At 36.5% G+C, this 18273-nt stretch overlaps 1 protein-coding gene across 1 annotated transcript in view; it reads left to right on the top strand.

Moving 5' to 3' along the window:
- Positions 1 to 3520: 3520 nt before the first annotated feature.
- The window catches only part of crtc3 (CREB regulated transcription coactivator 3), a gene marked incomplete in the record, with an annotated part of 72437 nt that continues 57684 nt past the window's right edge, over positions 3521 to 18273 (top strand). The window contains 2 exon segments of the mRNA XM_062419433.1: positions 3521 to 4965; positions 15751 to 15861. Coding sequence (XP_062275417.1) covers positions 4834 to 4965; positions 15751 to 15861 — 243 coding nt within the window.

The raw sequence follows: 18273 nt of genomic DNA, 5'->3' as shown, positions 1-18273 counted from the left end.
AAAGAAGGAAGGACGGAGGAAAGAAGGAATGAAGGAAGGTAGGAGGGAGGGAGGGAGGGAGGAAGGAGGGAAGAAGGGAGGAAGGAAGGAAAGAAGGACAGAGGAAAGAAGGAAGGGAGGAAGGTAGGGGGGAGGAAAAAAGAGAGAAGGACGGAGGGAGGAAGGGAGGAAGGAAGGAGGGAAGGAAAGAACGAGGGAGGGAGGAAGGAAGGACAGAAGGAAGGAAAAAAGGGGGATGGAAGAAGGAAAGAAGGAAGGGAGGAAAGAGAGAGGAAGGAAAGAAGGAACAGTCAAAACAGACGGGGTCAATTTGACCCGGGAGGACGACACAAAGGTTAAAACATGAACATCAGACAATCTGGAAAATTTCAAGAATTTTGAAAGTTTCCTCAAGTGCAGTCATCCTAAAAAAAAAAAAACACCAAACGCTGCGATCGGCCGCCCCAAAGAAAAGGAAGACAAAGGAGTTAGCGCTGCTGCTGAGGATACATTCAGTTCAGTTAACCAGCCTCGAAAAATGAACCGCACCTCAGAGGTAGAGGTTTAACATCCCACATCAACGCTTCCCAGAGTTCAAAGTAAGCAGACACATGGCAGGACTGTGAGAATCAGGCCTGCATGGTTGAATTACTGTGAAGAAACAAGCACTGAGGGACACCAATAAGAAAAAAAAACAAGTGTTTGGGCCAAGAAACACAAAATATGGACATTAGACCCGTGGAAATGTGTGTGTTTTGTTCTGATGAGTCTGATGAGAATATGAGAGTTGTGGCTCCAGCTGCTGTGTCTTAGTGATGATTGCAGAGATGGGACAAGGGGGGGGGGGGGGGGGGGTTTACCGCTGATATTGTTGGCAACTTATTCCAAATTCCTGTCACACTTAACCAGCATAGCTACCACAACATCCTACAGGATAATGACCCCCAAATCACACCTTCAGGCTGTGTAAATATTATGACAAAATGTACCAAGAAGCAGAGTGACTGAGCGTTGCATCATCGGACCTGAACCCAGTAGAAAATGGTTCGGGATGAGTCTGACTACACGGTGAAGGAAAAGCAACCGACAAGTGCTCAGCATGTGTGGGAACTCCTTCAAGACTGCTGCTGGAAAAGCGTTTCAGGCGATGACTTCATGAGTAGAGAGACTAGAGAGATTACAGCCAACGAGTGTGCTAAACTGTCACCAAAGGAATCAAAGATATAGAGATGATTACACATACATCACTCATAATACTGCAGTACTTTTACTGTAATACTACATACTACATCACTCATAATACTGCAGTACTTTAACTGTAATACTGCATACTACATCACTCATAATACTGCAGTACTTTTACCGTAATACTGCATACTACGTCACTCATAATACTGCAGTACTTTTACTGTAATACTGCATACTACATCACTCATAATACTGCAGTACTTTTACCGTAATACTGCATACTACAACACTCATAATACTGCACTACTTTAACTGTAATACTGCATACTACGTCACTCATAATACTGCAGTACTTTTACTGTAATACTGCATACTACAACACTCATAATACTGCAGTACTTTTACTGTAATACTTTAACTACATCGCTCATAATACTGCAGTACTTTTACTGTAATACTGCATACTACATCACTCATAGTACTGCAGTACTTTTACTGTAATACTGCATACTACATCACTCATAATACTGTAGTACTTTAACTGTAATACTACATACTACATCACTCATAATACTGCAGTACTTTTACTGTAATACTGCATACTACATCACTCATAATACTGCAGTACTTTTACTGTAATACTGCATACTACATCACTCATAATACTGTACTACTTTAACTGTAATACTACACACTACATCACTCATAATACTGCAGTACTTTTACTGTAATACTGCATACTACATCACTCATAATACTGTAGTACTTTAACTGTAATACTACATACTACATCACTCATAATACTGCAGTATTTTTACTGTAATACTGCATACTACATCACTCATAATACTGCAGTACTTGTACTGTAATACTGCATACTACATCACTCATAATACTGCAGTACTTTTACTGTAATACTGCATACTACATCACTCATAATACTACAGTACTTTTACTGTAATACTGCATACTACATCATTCATAATACTGCAGTACTTTTACTGTAATACTACATACTACATCACTCATAATACTGCAGTACTTTTACTGTAATACTGCATACTACATCGCTCATAATACTGCAGTACTTTTACTGTAATACTGCATACTACATCGCTCATAATACTGCAGTACTTTTACTGTAATACTGCATACGACATAATACTGCAGTACTTTTACTGTAATACTGCATACTACATCGCTCATAATACTGCAGTACTTTTACTGTAATACTGCATACTACATCACTCATAATACTGCAGTACTTTTACTGTAATACTGCATACTACATCACTCATAATACTGCAGTACTTTTACTATAATACTGCATACTACATCACTCATAATACTGCAGTACTTTTACTGTAATACTGCATACTACAACACTCATAATACTGCAGTACTTTTACTGTAATACTGCATACTACATCACTCATAATACTGCAGTACTTTTACTGTAATACTTTAACTACATCGCTCATAATACTGCAGTACTTTTACTGTAATACTGCATACTACATCGCTCATAATACTGCAGTACTTTTACTGTAATACTGCATACTACATCACTCATAATACTGAAGTACTTTTACTGTAATACTGCATGCTACATCACTCATAATACTGCAGTACTTTTACTGTAATACTGCATACTACATCACCCATAATACTGCAGTACTTTTACCGTAATACTGCATACTACATCACTCATAATACTGCAGTACTTTTACTGTAATACTTTAACTACATCGCTCATAATACTGCAGTACTTTTACTGTAATACTGCATACTACATCGCTCATAATACTGAAGTACTTTTACTGTAATACTGCATGCTACATCACTCATAATACTGCAGTACTTTTACTGTAATACTGCATACTACATCACCCATAATACTGCAGTACTTTTACCGTAATACTGCATACTACATCACTCATAATACTGCAGTACTTTTACTGTAATACTGCATACTACATCACTCATAATACTGCAGTACTTTTACTGTAATACTGCATACTACATCGCTCATAATACTGCAGTACTTTTACTGTAATACTGCATACTACATCACTCATAATACTGCAGTACTTTTACTTAAGCAGGAGTATTTTTTACATTCATACTACTATTATTTATACTTTTACTACAGTAAATTATCTGAAAACTCTTCCTCCAACACTAAATCATTAATCCCTGCTATCCAACCATTAGTAACTTCATACATACTATTAATAAACACTGACACAGTAGTAATAATATAGTGATAATTATGGACAGGATGGTGTAATTCTGTCGCCGTCTCGTGGACAACATGAGCAGCACCTGTTTAACGAGGTAATGTTTTTCTCGCAGTAGTATATGAGAGGATAACAAGAAGCCAGCGGATCCGAGTTGCTGTTACGAGCCTTGTCAAAGCGACGGCGAGGAAGAAGAAGAAGAAGAAGCTCAAACTCAAACTTGCAGTCATTTTTTCTTGGAGGACTCTCAGCAGCTTTTCACCAGAGACGGATATTATTTTGTTTTTGTTTTGTTTTTCTTCTTCTTTTAATGGAGGAACCGGCGGGTTGGAGTTAGTCTCTCGCTCTCTCTCTTTCTGCTGTCCGTGGATTAACACACACACACACACAGAGAGACTCACACACACATTGAAGAGGAGTCGACTCGAAAAATTATTATAAGTGTGAAATTGTGGATTACTCTCCTGCAGCAAAGGATTTATTTTTGTGTGCTTTTTTGACTTTTTTTTAACGAGCTGCTTGTTTACGAGTTTGTGCATAACATAAACTCGGAATTCAGTAAACCAGGACCAAGACACTTGTTGAAACATAATAATACCGAGGAAAAACAAACCCTTTGCACAACTACAGCCATGCTAACAGTAGTAGCTTAAAGACTTGGGGTTGGAGGGGGGGCGGGGGGTATAACTAACTACTTTACTAGGAAACAATTAAGCTAAAAAATCTCTCATTATAATTATTATATCACAACTTTAACTTGTAAACATGTCTTGGTAGATGTTTTAACCGAGTTTGACAACAGAGTGCGTTTGTCGCGATGGCAACAGTGACAGCAGCAGCTTAGCTAACGTTCGGCTAGCTGTTAGCTGCTAGTAGCTGCTAGCCGCTACTCCCGTTCACTTCCATTATAACACTAGCATTTGACAGCTAGCATTGTGTTAGCATTGTGTTAGCATTATGTTAACATCAGATTCAAACAAGTGGTTCTCGCTGGAAGATAATGTCAATATGAAGTTATATATATATAGTGGAGTTAACTTCTTTTAAAGCAAAGCGCCACTTTCATTGAAGGTTATTAAAGTTAACCTAGAAGCAGTGATAGTTTATAAACGCTTTATTTTAGTGTTTTTTCCTTCTTATTAAAGAGAGTTAGCTTAGCTTAGCTTCGTTAGCTCAGTTCAGCAAAGTTGACTGATTTAACAACATTTTACAGCCTTATTAGTGATGTGTGTGTGATATGTATTTTAATCTCTGATGGATTCAATGAGAGACTTTGAACAATAAGACTGACACCACACAAGCAAGCAAAGTCTTCCACTTTTTTTTTTTTTTTTTTTTTTGCTTTCGTCCTTCCTCCTCCTCTTCCTCCTTCCTTCTTCAAAGTTAGCTGAAGTTGTTAAAAAAGAAAAAAACTGCAGCCCGCACCATGTCCGGCTCCCCAGGCACAGGTGGCTCAAACCCCAGGAAGTTCAGCGAGAAGATAGCTCTGCACAACCAGAAGCAAGCAGAGGAGACACGGGCCTTTGAACAGCTGATGACAGATCTCACTGTGTCAAGGGTAAATATGTACTTTAATATTTCATCTTAATTGTTATTTATTAGTGGGAGCATTTTGTTTCTTGTTGTTGTTGCACCAATGCATTCATTGTAATTTACAAACAGAAGCTCCCTCTCTGCTGGAGTGAACTGTGCACGTCTGCTGACTGAGATTTTTTTTTGGTGTTCAGCCAGTACTTCTCGTTTCTCTTCATACATTCATTCATAAGTGACAACATCATATCTGCAGTGTATGCAAATTTACAGTGGCTTGGTTAGTGTAAAAAACAACAACCCCGAAATAAAAACATACACACACACAAGCAGCAGCACAGGCTGATAATACTATTTTAATACATCAAAAACAAACCAAAACAGGAAGATAATTGCAATTGTATCAACCTCAAAGTGTGTATTGTTATTTACAACTTAACACACATTTATAAAGAGTAAATAAGACAATAATGATGTAAGAGATATAAATATCACCAATTATAAAGATTTTACTGTCACAAAATTTGCAATTGCATTAACCTCAAATTGTGCATTAGTATTTAAAACTTAACACACATTTATAAAGAGTAAATGGGACAAGAATGAGATAAGAAATATTAAAAAATATCACCAATTTTTAAAAAAGTCAAGTGCCCGCACAATATTAAATATTACCAAATTTTAAAAGTTAATTGCAGCTACAAGTTCAGAAATATAAAATATCGCCAGTTTTTAAAAAATACGTGCAGGAGTGAGGTAAGAAATAAAATATATATTCTTAAAAGTTAGTATTTTTTAAGTAAGAAGTATAAAATATCACCAAGTTTTAAAAGTTAAGTGCAAGAATGAGGTAAGACTTAAAATATCACCAATTTTTAAAAGTTAAGTACAGAATCTAAGCAGTATAAGTACAAAATATAACCAATATAAAAGTATAACTACAATTTAACTCAAGGGTGTGAAAGCATCAGCAGTCAAAGTGCAGTCAAGGTGCGGTCGACAGATGGTTTACTGGATTGTTGAATGACGTGTAGACGGTGTAGAAATACTGCACATTATCAGTAGTAAGTGACATATAAGTAAATATTACACATGCTCTGATGATGGCAGCACATCCGTCTTGATGTCTTGAGTCCAACAGTGCCACAGCTTTTGGGAAGAAGCAGTTTTTTTTTTTTTTTTTACAGTCTGATGGGAGGAGGAGCTTAAAACAGATGGTGCCAGTGTTGTGTTTTAATGATGTTCTTCGCCCTCCTCACACAGCGAGCGGTGTGAAGATGTTCTAGTGATGGCAGCTCGATGCCAACACTGTCCTGCACTGTTTTCACAACACTGTAGGGGGGCTCTTTTGTTTTGTTTCCTCTCAGCTTTGGGTGCAAGTTGCTGTAAGCGGGCTGTTAAAGGATTCTCTCTCTCTCTCTCTCTCTCTCTCTCTCTCTCTCTCTCTCTCTCTCTCTCTGTGTGGTGCATCTCTAAAAGTTGACAAGCAGCTTTTGGGGGAGGTTGACTCTCCTTAGCCTCCTCCTAGAAAGTAAAGGTGTTGTTGTGTCAGACCCACCGCTGCTGAGGTGTTGTCAGCCATAGGAGAGGTCATCTGTGATGGTGACTCTCTCCACAGCCTCCGCGTTGATGTGATTTTCTTGGTCGTCCTAAAATCTTGGTCTTTTTTTTGTGTTTTAAGACCAGGTTGTTAGGCTCTGAACCTCCTCCATTTATGCCTATTTCAGTAGTTCTCAACTTATCATACAATAACGTAATTATCTGCATCGTCATGTCTATATATGGACTTGATCACTCTTTTTGACCTCAGTATTTCCACACTTCACATTAGCAGCTAAGAGGCTATTCATGTCACATTGGCAAGTGAGTAGTGTCCTCACTGTGCTCGTCCATTTTATACCACTGATATAATGATAATATAATAGCATAATAATGCAAGGGGGGGAATTGGAGAGTGGGTGCTATTAGTGGAAGGTGGACTTTACTGACATTTCGTTTGGCACGACCATGAGGTTGACAGTTATCTGATGTTTTTTTAATTAAATCTAGTACAAACATTAATGTCCACCTCAAGGTAAACTGATCCATTAACTTTTCTCTAGCCTCAGCTCTACTTTATATGTAGTAGCAAAGGTTAGCTACTTCTGTTGGACGATACATTGTCTCAGAAATAATCGTACAGCCCGACCAATATATCGGTCAACTGATATTATCGGTGTTATCATTATATCAGTGGTGTAAAATGATCTTCAAATGACAATAATATCACGTGTCATGAAAATGGCCTGACTTTTACTGTTAAGTTGTTACTGTAGCTTTGCTTGCTAAGCTAGTGTAGACCTGTCACGATAACTCATTTTGTTGGACCATATATTGTCTCAGAAATAATCACGATAAACAATATTATTATCATTAGAAGATCATTTTATACAACTGATATAATGATAATATAATAGCATAATAATGTAAGGTGGGATTGGAGAGTGAGTGTAAAAACCCAGACTGCCATTATGGTTGGGGACAGAGTTATTTACCTAATTCTTACCTTAATTCTTCTGCAGTCTCCACTCAGGACGAGCACAGTGAGGAATGGAGGACACTACTCACTTAACCAATGTGACATGAATAGCCTCTTAGCTGCTAATGTGAAGTGTGGCAATACTGAGGTCAAAGGTCATGTCCATGTATCATACGATAAGTCCATACATGGACATGATGATGCTGATAATTACGTTAATGTACTATAAGTTGATAATTATTGTGACAGGCTTAGTAAAGAATGCATAAAGAAGGGGGCCCAGCACGCAGCCCTGGGGGACGCCGGTGCTCGGGGTGAGGATGAAGGATCGGGGCTTTCCCTGCCGGTCTTGGTGCAGTTAATGAGGAAACTCACTATCCAGTTACATATAGAAGGAGTTAGTCCTGTTGTGATGGCTGTCAACACCTAGCTGTAGTCATCCTGATGTCGGTGTCGTGTCTTTCCAGGTGAGAGCGGGCTGTAGAGAGCCACACAGACGGTTTCCTCAGTCAATCTGTTTGCCCGGTAGGCAAACTGATGTTGGTTTAGATCAGCTGGGACGGAGAGTCTTTGATGTGGGTGAGCACCAGTCGTTCAAACAAAGCATTTTGAAATGATTTGGCTGAGGGCGACTGGTTGATAGTCACTAAGGACAGGTTACCATAGATGTTTTTTTTGTTTCATTTTAGGAATGGGGGCATGACAGTGGTTAGCATGTGGGCACCGTGCATGAGGATAAAGACTGACTGAAAATGTGTGTGTGGTTCATAACGGTCAATATACACAAACATAAGTCATCCTGAATAGTGTAAAACAAGTGAGATGAGCAGGTAAAAACATTATATGCACTGTGTAATTTAGCCATCATGTAATATTGAAATTACAATATGCAGATATAAGATTGAGATTTTATGTTAATATACTGTGTAATGTCTGTGGTTGGGACAGAGTTCAGGTCATTTGGGGGTCCTGGCTGCAGTTGGGAAGTTTGTTTTTCCACATTGTCCTTTTTTTTTAGCTATAATAATTTACACAAAACATGTTTTTATGTTGTTAAAATTCAGCGTTTCTTATACATCAGCTCTACTTTGGTGGTAGAAGAATCTGTATGAGTTGTGTGTTGCAGCCACCTAGCTTAGCATCTACTGATAGCCTGAATATGAGGTGTTTAGGAGACATCTGTTAACTATACCTCCTTTAAACTGCCTCCCAACACCACGAGTAAATTCTCCACCTGTGGGAAACACTGAATTACAACCAGCTCTGAAATAGGAAATGGGGAAACTGTGATTTACATCATATATTCTGGGCAGTGTGCAGTGTTTCCCTCGGTTTTGGACTCGTTTTGGGTGGGAAGGGGGACGCTCTTATAACAATACCTTTCATGCACATGTCCTTTTTTTAGATAATAAGCAGAGGGATGATTCTGGGATTCCGTGCAGTAGTAGATGACATTAAAACATTTCCACGATAATGTTGGGTGTTATCGTGCGAGTAAAATATTGATATTAATGATTGTGTGAGATTTTAGCAGCAGCGTTCAGACCAAAACATAACCAGACAGAAAGATAGATAGATACTTCATTGATCCTTGGTTTACAACAGCTACATCCACACATGTATCATCAGAGGGAAACACATCTCTAACTATCCAATGGAAAAAACAAAAAAAACTAAGTACTAAAAATACCCCAAAGTTCTACTAATAAAATATAAGTAATAAATAATAATACAATACTCAGTGTGCAAAATGTGCCTGTAAAAAATGCTCTGCAGTACCTAAAAAACATCTAAAAGAAAAAAATACCTCATTTTTATTCAAGTCACATATTCAAGTGTGCAGAGACTTTTTCCCCCCCTATTCTGTAAAGTAAGAAAAGCATTAAAACTTTAAGAAACGCCATATTGTGATGATTTAAAGAAACTTTTTTTTGTCCTCCTGTCTGGAAAGGAGATGGTGATACTGACATTTATAAATGCCAGTGAATGTTAATGTTAAATCATTTGAGTAGTATGATCATGTAATTATGATTATAACTCTACTGATCACTGCTCAGACTTGTAAATATGTTTCTAGACGTCAAAGTCAGCTGTATCTTTACTGTTTTAAGTGAATCCCAAAGGCTTCTTCAGGTCTCCAGATGTACTTTTTCTTACTTTTTGCTTTTAGAAATCTCATTAAGATTAGATAAGATAATCCGTTATTAGTCCCACAGTGGGGATATTTACATTATTGCAGCAGCAACAAGTAGATAGTTAAACATATAAAGAGCATCCATAGAAATAATAAAGAACAATGAATAAGAATAAGTAAGTACACAAGCAATAAAAAGACAATAATAGTTAAAAATATAGTACAAAAATAGTAATATTGATGTTGACCTAGATAAATGAAAACCTTTTTATAGATTAAATATACGTTGATTCTTCTCTGTAATTGTAGCTGCTTCCTTAATTTAACTTTTTCAGGCTTTTAAGTTATTATGAGCTTGTGTCCAAACCATCAAACCAGCGGTGGTTCGGACTAATCGGCCGTCCTGTGAGGACTCACATTAGATCCCATGAATCCAGCTGTTAGACGGTGATGGACAGATGTTTCATTCAATCACCTAAAACATATTTCGAAAGCGGCTACCCTTTTCTAACAGGAATTGTAATTTATTTCATTTTCTTCTCCATTTCCTGAATTTTTCATGCACACACACACACACACACACACACACACACACACACACACACACACACACACACACACACACACACACACACACACACACACACACACACACACACACACACACACACACATATAATCCAAGAAATAAAAATAGTGTCTCTGGGGAGGATATAAAGGCCCTTTTTTCAAGTTATTCTCGTGCCATCGGTTTACAATGTGCTCTTTTTATGCGTGGCAGAGTCCTGAATGGCCGGTCTTAAGAGGATGTGGTTTTGAGGCAGCTCTGAATGAAGTTTGCCCATAAGGTATGAACTGTCAGTGACCCCCAAGAGAGACAGAAAAGCCCCAGTGAGCGAGGCCGAGTGAGGCAAGGCCAGGCTTAAAACAGGACACACTGGAAGCAAACAGCTGGAATTAGATGTAGCTGCTTCAACATTTACACCAGACTGAATATAAACCCCTCTCCCTCCTCTTCCTCCTCCTCCCCCCCCGAGGGTCTCTGAAGGACTGTACATTGTACGATACCTGAATGCACAAACAGACTCCAGTCTTCTCTCAGCTGCTGTGCTGCTAGGAGCCATAAATGTGCACAGTCTGCATGTTTGATCAAGACTGTTATGTAATGACTAGCAGCAAAACTCGTGTAAGAGCTTTAATCAAGGCTTTTTTCTTTGATATATATATATATATTTTCTTTTTTTCCCTCAATAGATAATTGAATGTTACTGTTGTTGTTACTGTGATGTCCTTGTTACTGGTTTTAACGTTTGAAATGTATGTTTGTGTGTCCCTTTTTAATTTAATAATAATAATAACATTTAATTCACATTAAAAGGGCCGAAAAGGAGCATAAAGCAGTGTTAAGAAAAAGAAAGATTAATGTAATATAAGAGGGAAATAAAAGTAGTGACATCGTTCAAGTAGCTAACATTTTAAGATAAGTGCAGTAGTGCATCAGTGTGAAGATGACTGATAGAAAAGCCGAGTTAAAGGCTAAAATGAAGAGAGTTGCTGGTTTTAATGTTTGAATTGTATGTTTGTGTGCAGCTCAAAGTGCTTTATAACTAAATACATTACATATAACAAGTGATTCACATTAAAAGAACATAAAAAGAGCATAAAATAATGTTAAAAAGGCAAAAAAAGACTTTAATATAACATAAGAGGGAAAATATAAGTAGTAATCATTTTAAAATGGTAAAACAAATAGTACAAGTAGAATAAACAGATTGTGAAATACAACATTTTAAGATAAGTTCAGTAGTGTTTCAGTGTGAGTTAAAGGCTCAAATGAAGAGATATGTTTTTAGATTTCTTTTAAAGATATTTAGCGAGCTGCTTCCCTGCTGATATCTAATTTAACGTTAAGATAAAAAATGTCAATGAAACTGATATTTTGGTTTCCTGCTACATGTTATATTTAAATCTTTTAAGATCTAAAGTTAGTTTCCTCCTGCGTGAGCTGTGAGGTTTGTTTGCAGCTTTTAGAGGCTCAGTTATTTTTTAGAGCAGAGAAATAGCAAGAGGAGGTTGGTTTGTGCTTCATGTAGATCAGAAAAGCTTTGTAACTTTACATGTTCATAACTATTAATATACTATACCTATTATTATTATTTTATTTAACCAGGTAAAAGTCAGTCACATTAAAATCTATGTTTCTGTGTTAAATATGAGATTTTAGATTTGTTAATCAGAAAAAAAACATGATATTTGAGCTTTATTGTATTCATTCATCTTTTATTTGATGTTTTAGCCTGTTTTACTACATGCACTATCCTTTTTATTCTATATTATGTCACTGGTCACATTTCCTCTTGTGTTTTCTTATCACATTTTCCAATCCCTTTGCTCACATCTTGTCATATTTTCCACCATTTTCAGCATTTTCTGACATTTTATAGACAAAATCGAGTCATCAATGAATCAATCAGACTTTATTTGTATCTTTTTAATCTAACTTTATATAGTACAAGACAAAACAAAACAAAACCAACAATAATAATAAATGACTAAACAAAAACAGGAAGTGAGTAAACGCTCATCATAACTCTGCATGAATCAATCAATAAAAGATAATTGAAATATAATAAATGGGGTGGTTATTAAAAAGGGGGGGGGGGAAAGATAAGAAGAACAATAAAATAATGAAACAACTAAACGTAAAAGGTGGAAAACAATCAGGAAATAATAAAATAGAATTAAAAAAAAAAAAAAGGGAAAGTCCAAATAGTAAACAGGCTAAAATATGAAATAAAAGACAAGATGAATGAATAAAATAAAGTTCAATTAAAAGCCAGATTAAAAATCAATCAACAAAATGAGGCTGGAGTTACCTCGTCGTCATAGCAACCACTCTGGATGAACCTAAGCTCATATTTTCCAACATTTTTTTTAGCATTTTAATGACATTTTATAGACAAAATTAAGTCATCAATCAATAAGACTTTTGTTTTTTGCACTTTTAATGTAACAAAAAAGTGCTTTACATACTACAAGACAAACTAAAATCAGCATAAAACAAAACCAACAATAATAAATGGCTCAATAAAAACAGGAACTGAGGAAACACTATTATAACTCTAATAAAAGATTCATTAAATATAATAAAATAAGGTGAAGGTAAAGCCAGAAATGTGAGGTGGGGGGGGGGTATTAAAAAGAAAAATAAAGATAAGGATAATAATAAAACAACTAAAGAGGAAATGTGATGAAGTAAAACTAGACGTAAAAGGTGGAAATAATAAAATAGAATTAAAAAAGGATAGTCCAAGTAGTAAAAGAAGACAAGATGAACGAGCCAGGTTAAAAAAATCAATCAATACAATGAGGCAGGAGTTAACTCGTCGCCATAGCAACCACTCTGGATGAATCTGATAACTTGAGGCCCTTTTCTGACTACCTTCCGTGTTTTCTACTCGACTCATTTTCCGAGCCCATCCCTAATATCTTGTCATATTTCCTATATCCTCTATCTCTCGGAGCGATCTCTGTTCATTCTCTGTAAATCTTTAGATAAAATCAAATAAGGTCAGTCTTTTTTTGAGATTCAAATTTTGCCCTTTCGGCAGTCTAAGGAAGAAATGCCCCTCTGATTTGCCTACTCCTGATCACGGCCGGTGATTGGCTCTGTTTACCTTACCTTGGCAGAACAAGCCACCTTCTGTTTTCTGCGAGGTAGTTTGTTGTTGTGGCGTCTCTCTCGGTCGGGTTCAGCTTTGGAGGCCGAGCCGTTTCCTAGAATGTGTCCTCTAATTGTCTCCTGTCAAATTTGCAAATACTGCTCCCTTTTTTTTTTCTTTTTTTTTTTTCAAAGCCAGACTAATGAGTTAATTTGCTCTTCTAGATTAGTTTTGTGCTCCTTTCAATTACACGTCATCCTCAGCATTGATTCCGTATAAAGAGAGATTAAATAATGAGAGTATTAGATTGAGTTTGGAGCAGGAAACAAGCCAAAGGCTAATATCTTGGTTAATATTAAGCTCGCCTATTAAATGATGATCCTGTTGATGGGAAAGCAAGGATTTAATTGCCATATGCTGTAAGAACCAGTAAGAAGGAAACATTTAGTTAAAGTTGAGTCCGACTGATACTGGATTTTTGGGGCTGATACCATAAAAAAGGTCAGATATGAATAAATTGGCCGATAATCTTATATGTACATAAGCACAAATATATGCAATAATCCATTCAACTGTGGTTATCAAACACTAGTGACAATTTTACAGTTTAACAAAAATGAACTGTAAAACAACACTGATAATTTAATAATTATGACTATAAATTAAAAACCCACATACAACAAAAAAACATGTATGTATGTATTAAACTTGAATCAAAACAAAGGATCAAGTATACATAAAATGCCAATAATGCCAATAATATCAGCCGACCAATATATATATAGTCAGGCTCTAGTTACAGTAAAAGTACTGCAGTATTATGAGTGATGTAGTATGCAGTATCACAGTAAAAGTACTGCAGTATTATGAGCGATGTAGTAATCAGTATTACAGTAAAAGTACTGCAGCATTATGAGCGATGTAGTATGTAGTATTACAGTAAAAGTACTGCAGTGTTATGAGCGATGTAGTATGCGGTATTACAATAAAAGTACTGCAGTATTATGAGCGATGTAGTATGCAGTATTACAGTAAAAGTACTGCAGTATTACAATACGATGTAGTATGCAGTATTACAATAAAAGTACTGCAGCATTATGAGCGATGTAGTATGCAGTACTACAGTAAAAGTACTGCAGCATTATGAGCGATGTAGTATGCAGTACTACAGTAAAAGTACTGCAGTATTATGAGTGATGTAGTATGCAGTATCACAGTAAAAGTACTGCAGTATTATGAGCGATGTAGTATGCAGTATTACAGTAAAAGTACTGCAGTATTATGAGCGATGTAGTATGCAGTATTACAGTAAAAGTACTGCAGTATTATGAGTGATGTAGTATGCAGTATTACAGTAAAAGTAGTGCAGTATTATGAGCGATGTAGTATGCAGTATCACAGTAAAAGTACTGCAGTATTATGAGCGATGTAGTATGCGGTATTACAGTAAAAGTACTGCAGTATTATGAGCGATGTAGTATGCAGTATTACAGTAAAAGTACTGCAGTGTTATGAGCGATGTAGTATGCAGTATTACAGTAAAAGTACTGCAGTGTTATGAGCGATGTAGTATGCAGTATTACAATACGATGTAGTATGCAGTATTACAGTAAAAGTACTGCAGTGTTATGAGCGATGTAGTATGCAGTATTACAATACGATGTAGTATGCAGTATTACAGTAAAAGTACTGCAGCATTATGAGCGATGTAGTATGCAGTACTACAGTAAAAGTACTGCAGCATTATGAGCGATGTAGTATGCAGTATTACAGTAAAAGTACTGCAGTGTTATGAGCGATGTAGTATGCAGTATTACAGTAAAGGTACTGCAGTATTATGAGTGATGTAGTATGCAGTATTACAGTAAAAGTACTGCAGTGTTATGAGCGATGTAGTATGCGGTATTACAATAAAAGTACTGCAGTATTATGAGCGATGTAGTATGCAGTATTACAGTAAAAGTACTGCAGTATTATGAGCGATGTAGTATGCAGTATTACAGTAAAAGTACTGCAGTATTATGAGCGATGTAGTATGCAGTATCACAGTAAAAGTACTGCAGTATTATGAGCGATGTAGTATGCAGTATTACAGTAAAAGTACTGCAGTATTATGAGCGATGTAGTATGCAGTATTACAATACGATGTAGTATGCAGTATTACAATAAAAGTACTGCAGCATTATGAGCGATGTAGTATGCAGTACTACAGTAAAAGTACTGCAGCATTATGAGCGATGTAGTATGCAGTACTACAGTAAAAGTACTGCAGCATTATGAGCGATGTAGTATGCAGTATTACAGTAAAAGTACTGCAGTATTATGAGTGATGTAGTATGCAGTATTACAGTAAAAGTACTGCAGTATTATGAGCGATGTAGTATGCAGTATTACAGTAAAAGTACTGCAGTATTATGAGTGATGTTTGTTTGTAAAGAAGTGGGATGCTCCTTCCATATGAAGCCTCTGACAGTTATGTGTTTTTTTTGTGACTGACAGGTGCAGTTTCAGAAGATCCAGCAGCTTCGTCTGTCTCAGTCTCGGGCTCCGTACTACGGAGGCTCTCTGCCCAACGTCAATCAGATCGGCAACGCCAGCGTTGAATTTCAGGTGAGGTCTCATCACCGTCAAACAAGCTATAATGTCAGTAGTCTAATGGTCAAAGTGCATATCACTGCTTCTGTATCATCTACACAATAAAGGCAAATTATGTCAAAATGAATGCAAACATCTTAACAAGTCAACATAAATACATATTATAGACAAAAATGGTGCTTAATTATGCATTATGTCCTCCTTGTGCACATTTACAAACATGCATTATCTAATCTGTTGTTACTGGGTGTTAAGACCAAAACCACAACTATGTTTAAATGATGATTTGGGGTTTAGGAAGGCTTATCAGATGCTAAAAAACACTGCACACTATGAGACAGGATACTACAACTCTAACTCTAAACTATTGTTTAATCCTCTGTCTTCATGATTGTAAAGGTAAATGGTAGAAATACACTGATATACCTGTGCAGTCTAATCCTAATATGCCCCCTTTTCATGTTTATTAATGGTTTAGATCAAATATTAAGAATACTTTTCACTTTTCAACTTTTTTAAGTCCCTTCTTATGACATACTTTTATCTGAGAGCCTTTTTCTGATGTTATTTGAGTTTTAATTTACCTTGAATTATTATGGTTTGTCTGTTCTTGGCTGTTGAATTGTTTTTTAGTCATCAAATTGTTTTTATTTCGTTCTCTTTTAAAACTTAATTATTTTATGATTTTTGTGTATTTTACTGCCTTGTGAAGCATTTTTATTTATTTCATTTTTCTTATTATTTTTCTATTTTATTTCTATTTATTTCATGTATTATTATTATAAGTATTATTTATTTATTTCTAATTTATTTTATTTATTATTTTATTTTTTATTTTTTATTTTTTATTTTTTATTTATTTAAGTTCATTATTATTATTATTATTATTATTATTATTATTATTATTATTATTATTATTATCATCATTATGCACTCTAATACACCTCCACCACCCAATACAACAACAATAAAAATAAAATAATACAATAAAACAATACAAATAATTTAAAAAAATAAACATAAAGTTGAATTATCACATTATCACAGTGTTAACATAAACTGAAAATATTTAAGCTTAGTAAAAAGCAGAATTTATTGCAGACCTGTGTATATTGGATTGCATTAGATTGCACAGCTGTTCCTTATAAAGTGCTCGGTAACTGTACACTTCATGTAAAATAATCTGCTAGGAATGTTTAGCTATGTTTACTTCCACTTGATGATTTATGATATTGCATTGTGGCCCAAAGTTGTTCGAGGTCAAACTTTTATTTATTTATTTATTTATTTATTATTGACCGTCTGTATCGGCGTCCCGTCTGTGTCAACGCAGCAGTGTGATTCAAATGAATGAGGAGACGAGGAGGCGGCATTTGAACGCAGCCTTTATAGTTTCTACCGGTGCTGTGATAAACACCACAGCATCAGCACAGAAGGATGTTTGCTGTCAAACTAAACATGACTATTTTTATCTTAAAACCCTGCTTGCCTTGGGATCACCATCTACCAAATTCAAGGCCTTTTTTTCTTTCATTCAGGGTTTATTCAAGGCCAATTGTGTCGGGCCATCATGACCCCTTCCCCCTCCTCCTCCTCACCCCTCCCCCCTCCCCTTCAGACATAACTGCAAAAACAGCAAAATTGGACCTTCAGAAGTGCAAACAAGCTTCTCCTGAGAATATTAAATAATTCAGAGTTTCTACTGCTTTGTAAAAAAAAAAAAAAAGGAATAAAAGATGAGTAGTTCTCAGCAGTCCTTTCAAGCGATGCAGTGCTGTTTGTGATCTAACAGTGCTTCTCTGTAACGCCGTGGCTCCGTATCTGTGTCAGCTCTCCCAGGAACCGAGTTGTGCTGGGATACACAGAGAGAGTCCAGGTGAAAGTGGCCTTGTTACTTTTTAGAGAATGGTCCTTTGAGGTAGAGCAGTAATTGCAGCACTCTTGACCAGGTACAGAAATCAATCCCCACACGGAGGAAGAAAGCCCCTCTCACTCTCTCACCCTCTCACCCTCTCCATTCACCGTCACCTCTGGGAACCAAGCTCTGCAAACCAAGCTCTGCAAACCAAGCTCTGCAAACTAAATGGACTCTAGATTTCCACTTGACGATAATCATTTCTCAGTTAAGGGTATATAAGTGTCTCTATTGGCGCTTTTCCACTACACAGTTCCAGCCCGACTTGCCTCGCCTCGACTCGGTACGGTTCCAGGAACCTTTTCCATTACAAAAAAGTACTTACTCAACGTGGGCGGGGTCGTCTAAGCACAGCTCCGCGAAACTGCCGTGACTTCATTTTATACGCGACACAAAACACATAAACGAAGGAGGACATGGAGGCAGTGGTGTACTTGCTGCTGTTTGAGGCTTTTTGTCTCACACAAAGCAAGAAAATGGAGCCGTATAGCTGTAGCTATGGTAACGCTATT

This window comes from Scomber scombrus, chromosome 1, assembly GCF_963691925.1.
Source record: "Scomber scombrus chromosome 1, fScoSco1.1, whole genome shotgun sequence".
NCBI lineage: Eukaryota > Metazoa > Chordata > Actinopteri > Scombriformes > Scombridae > Scomber > Scomber scombrus.
Note: the sequence above shows the minus strand (reverse complement) of the source record. Positions and strands in the feature narration are given on the sequence as shown.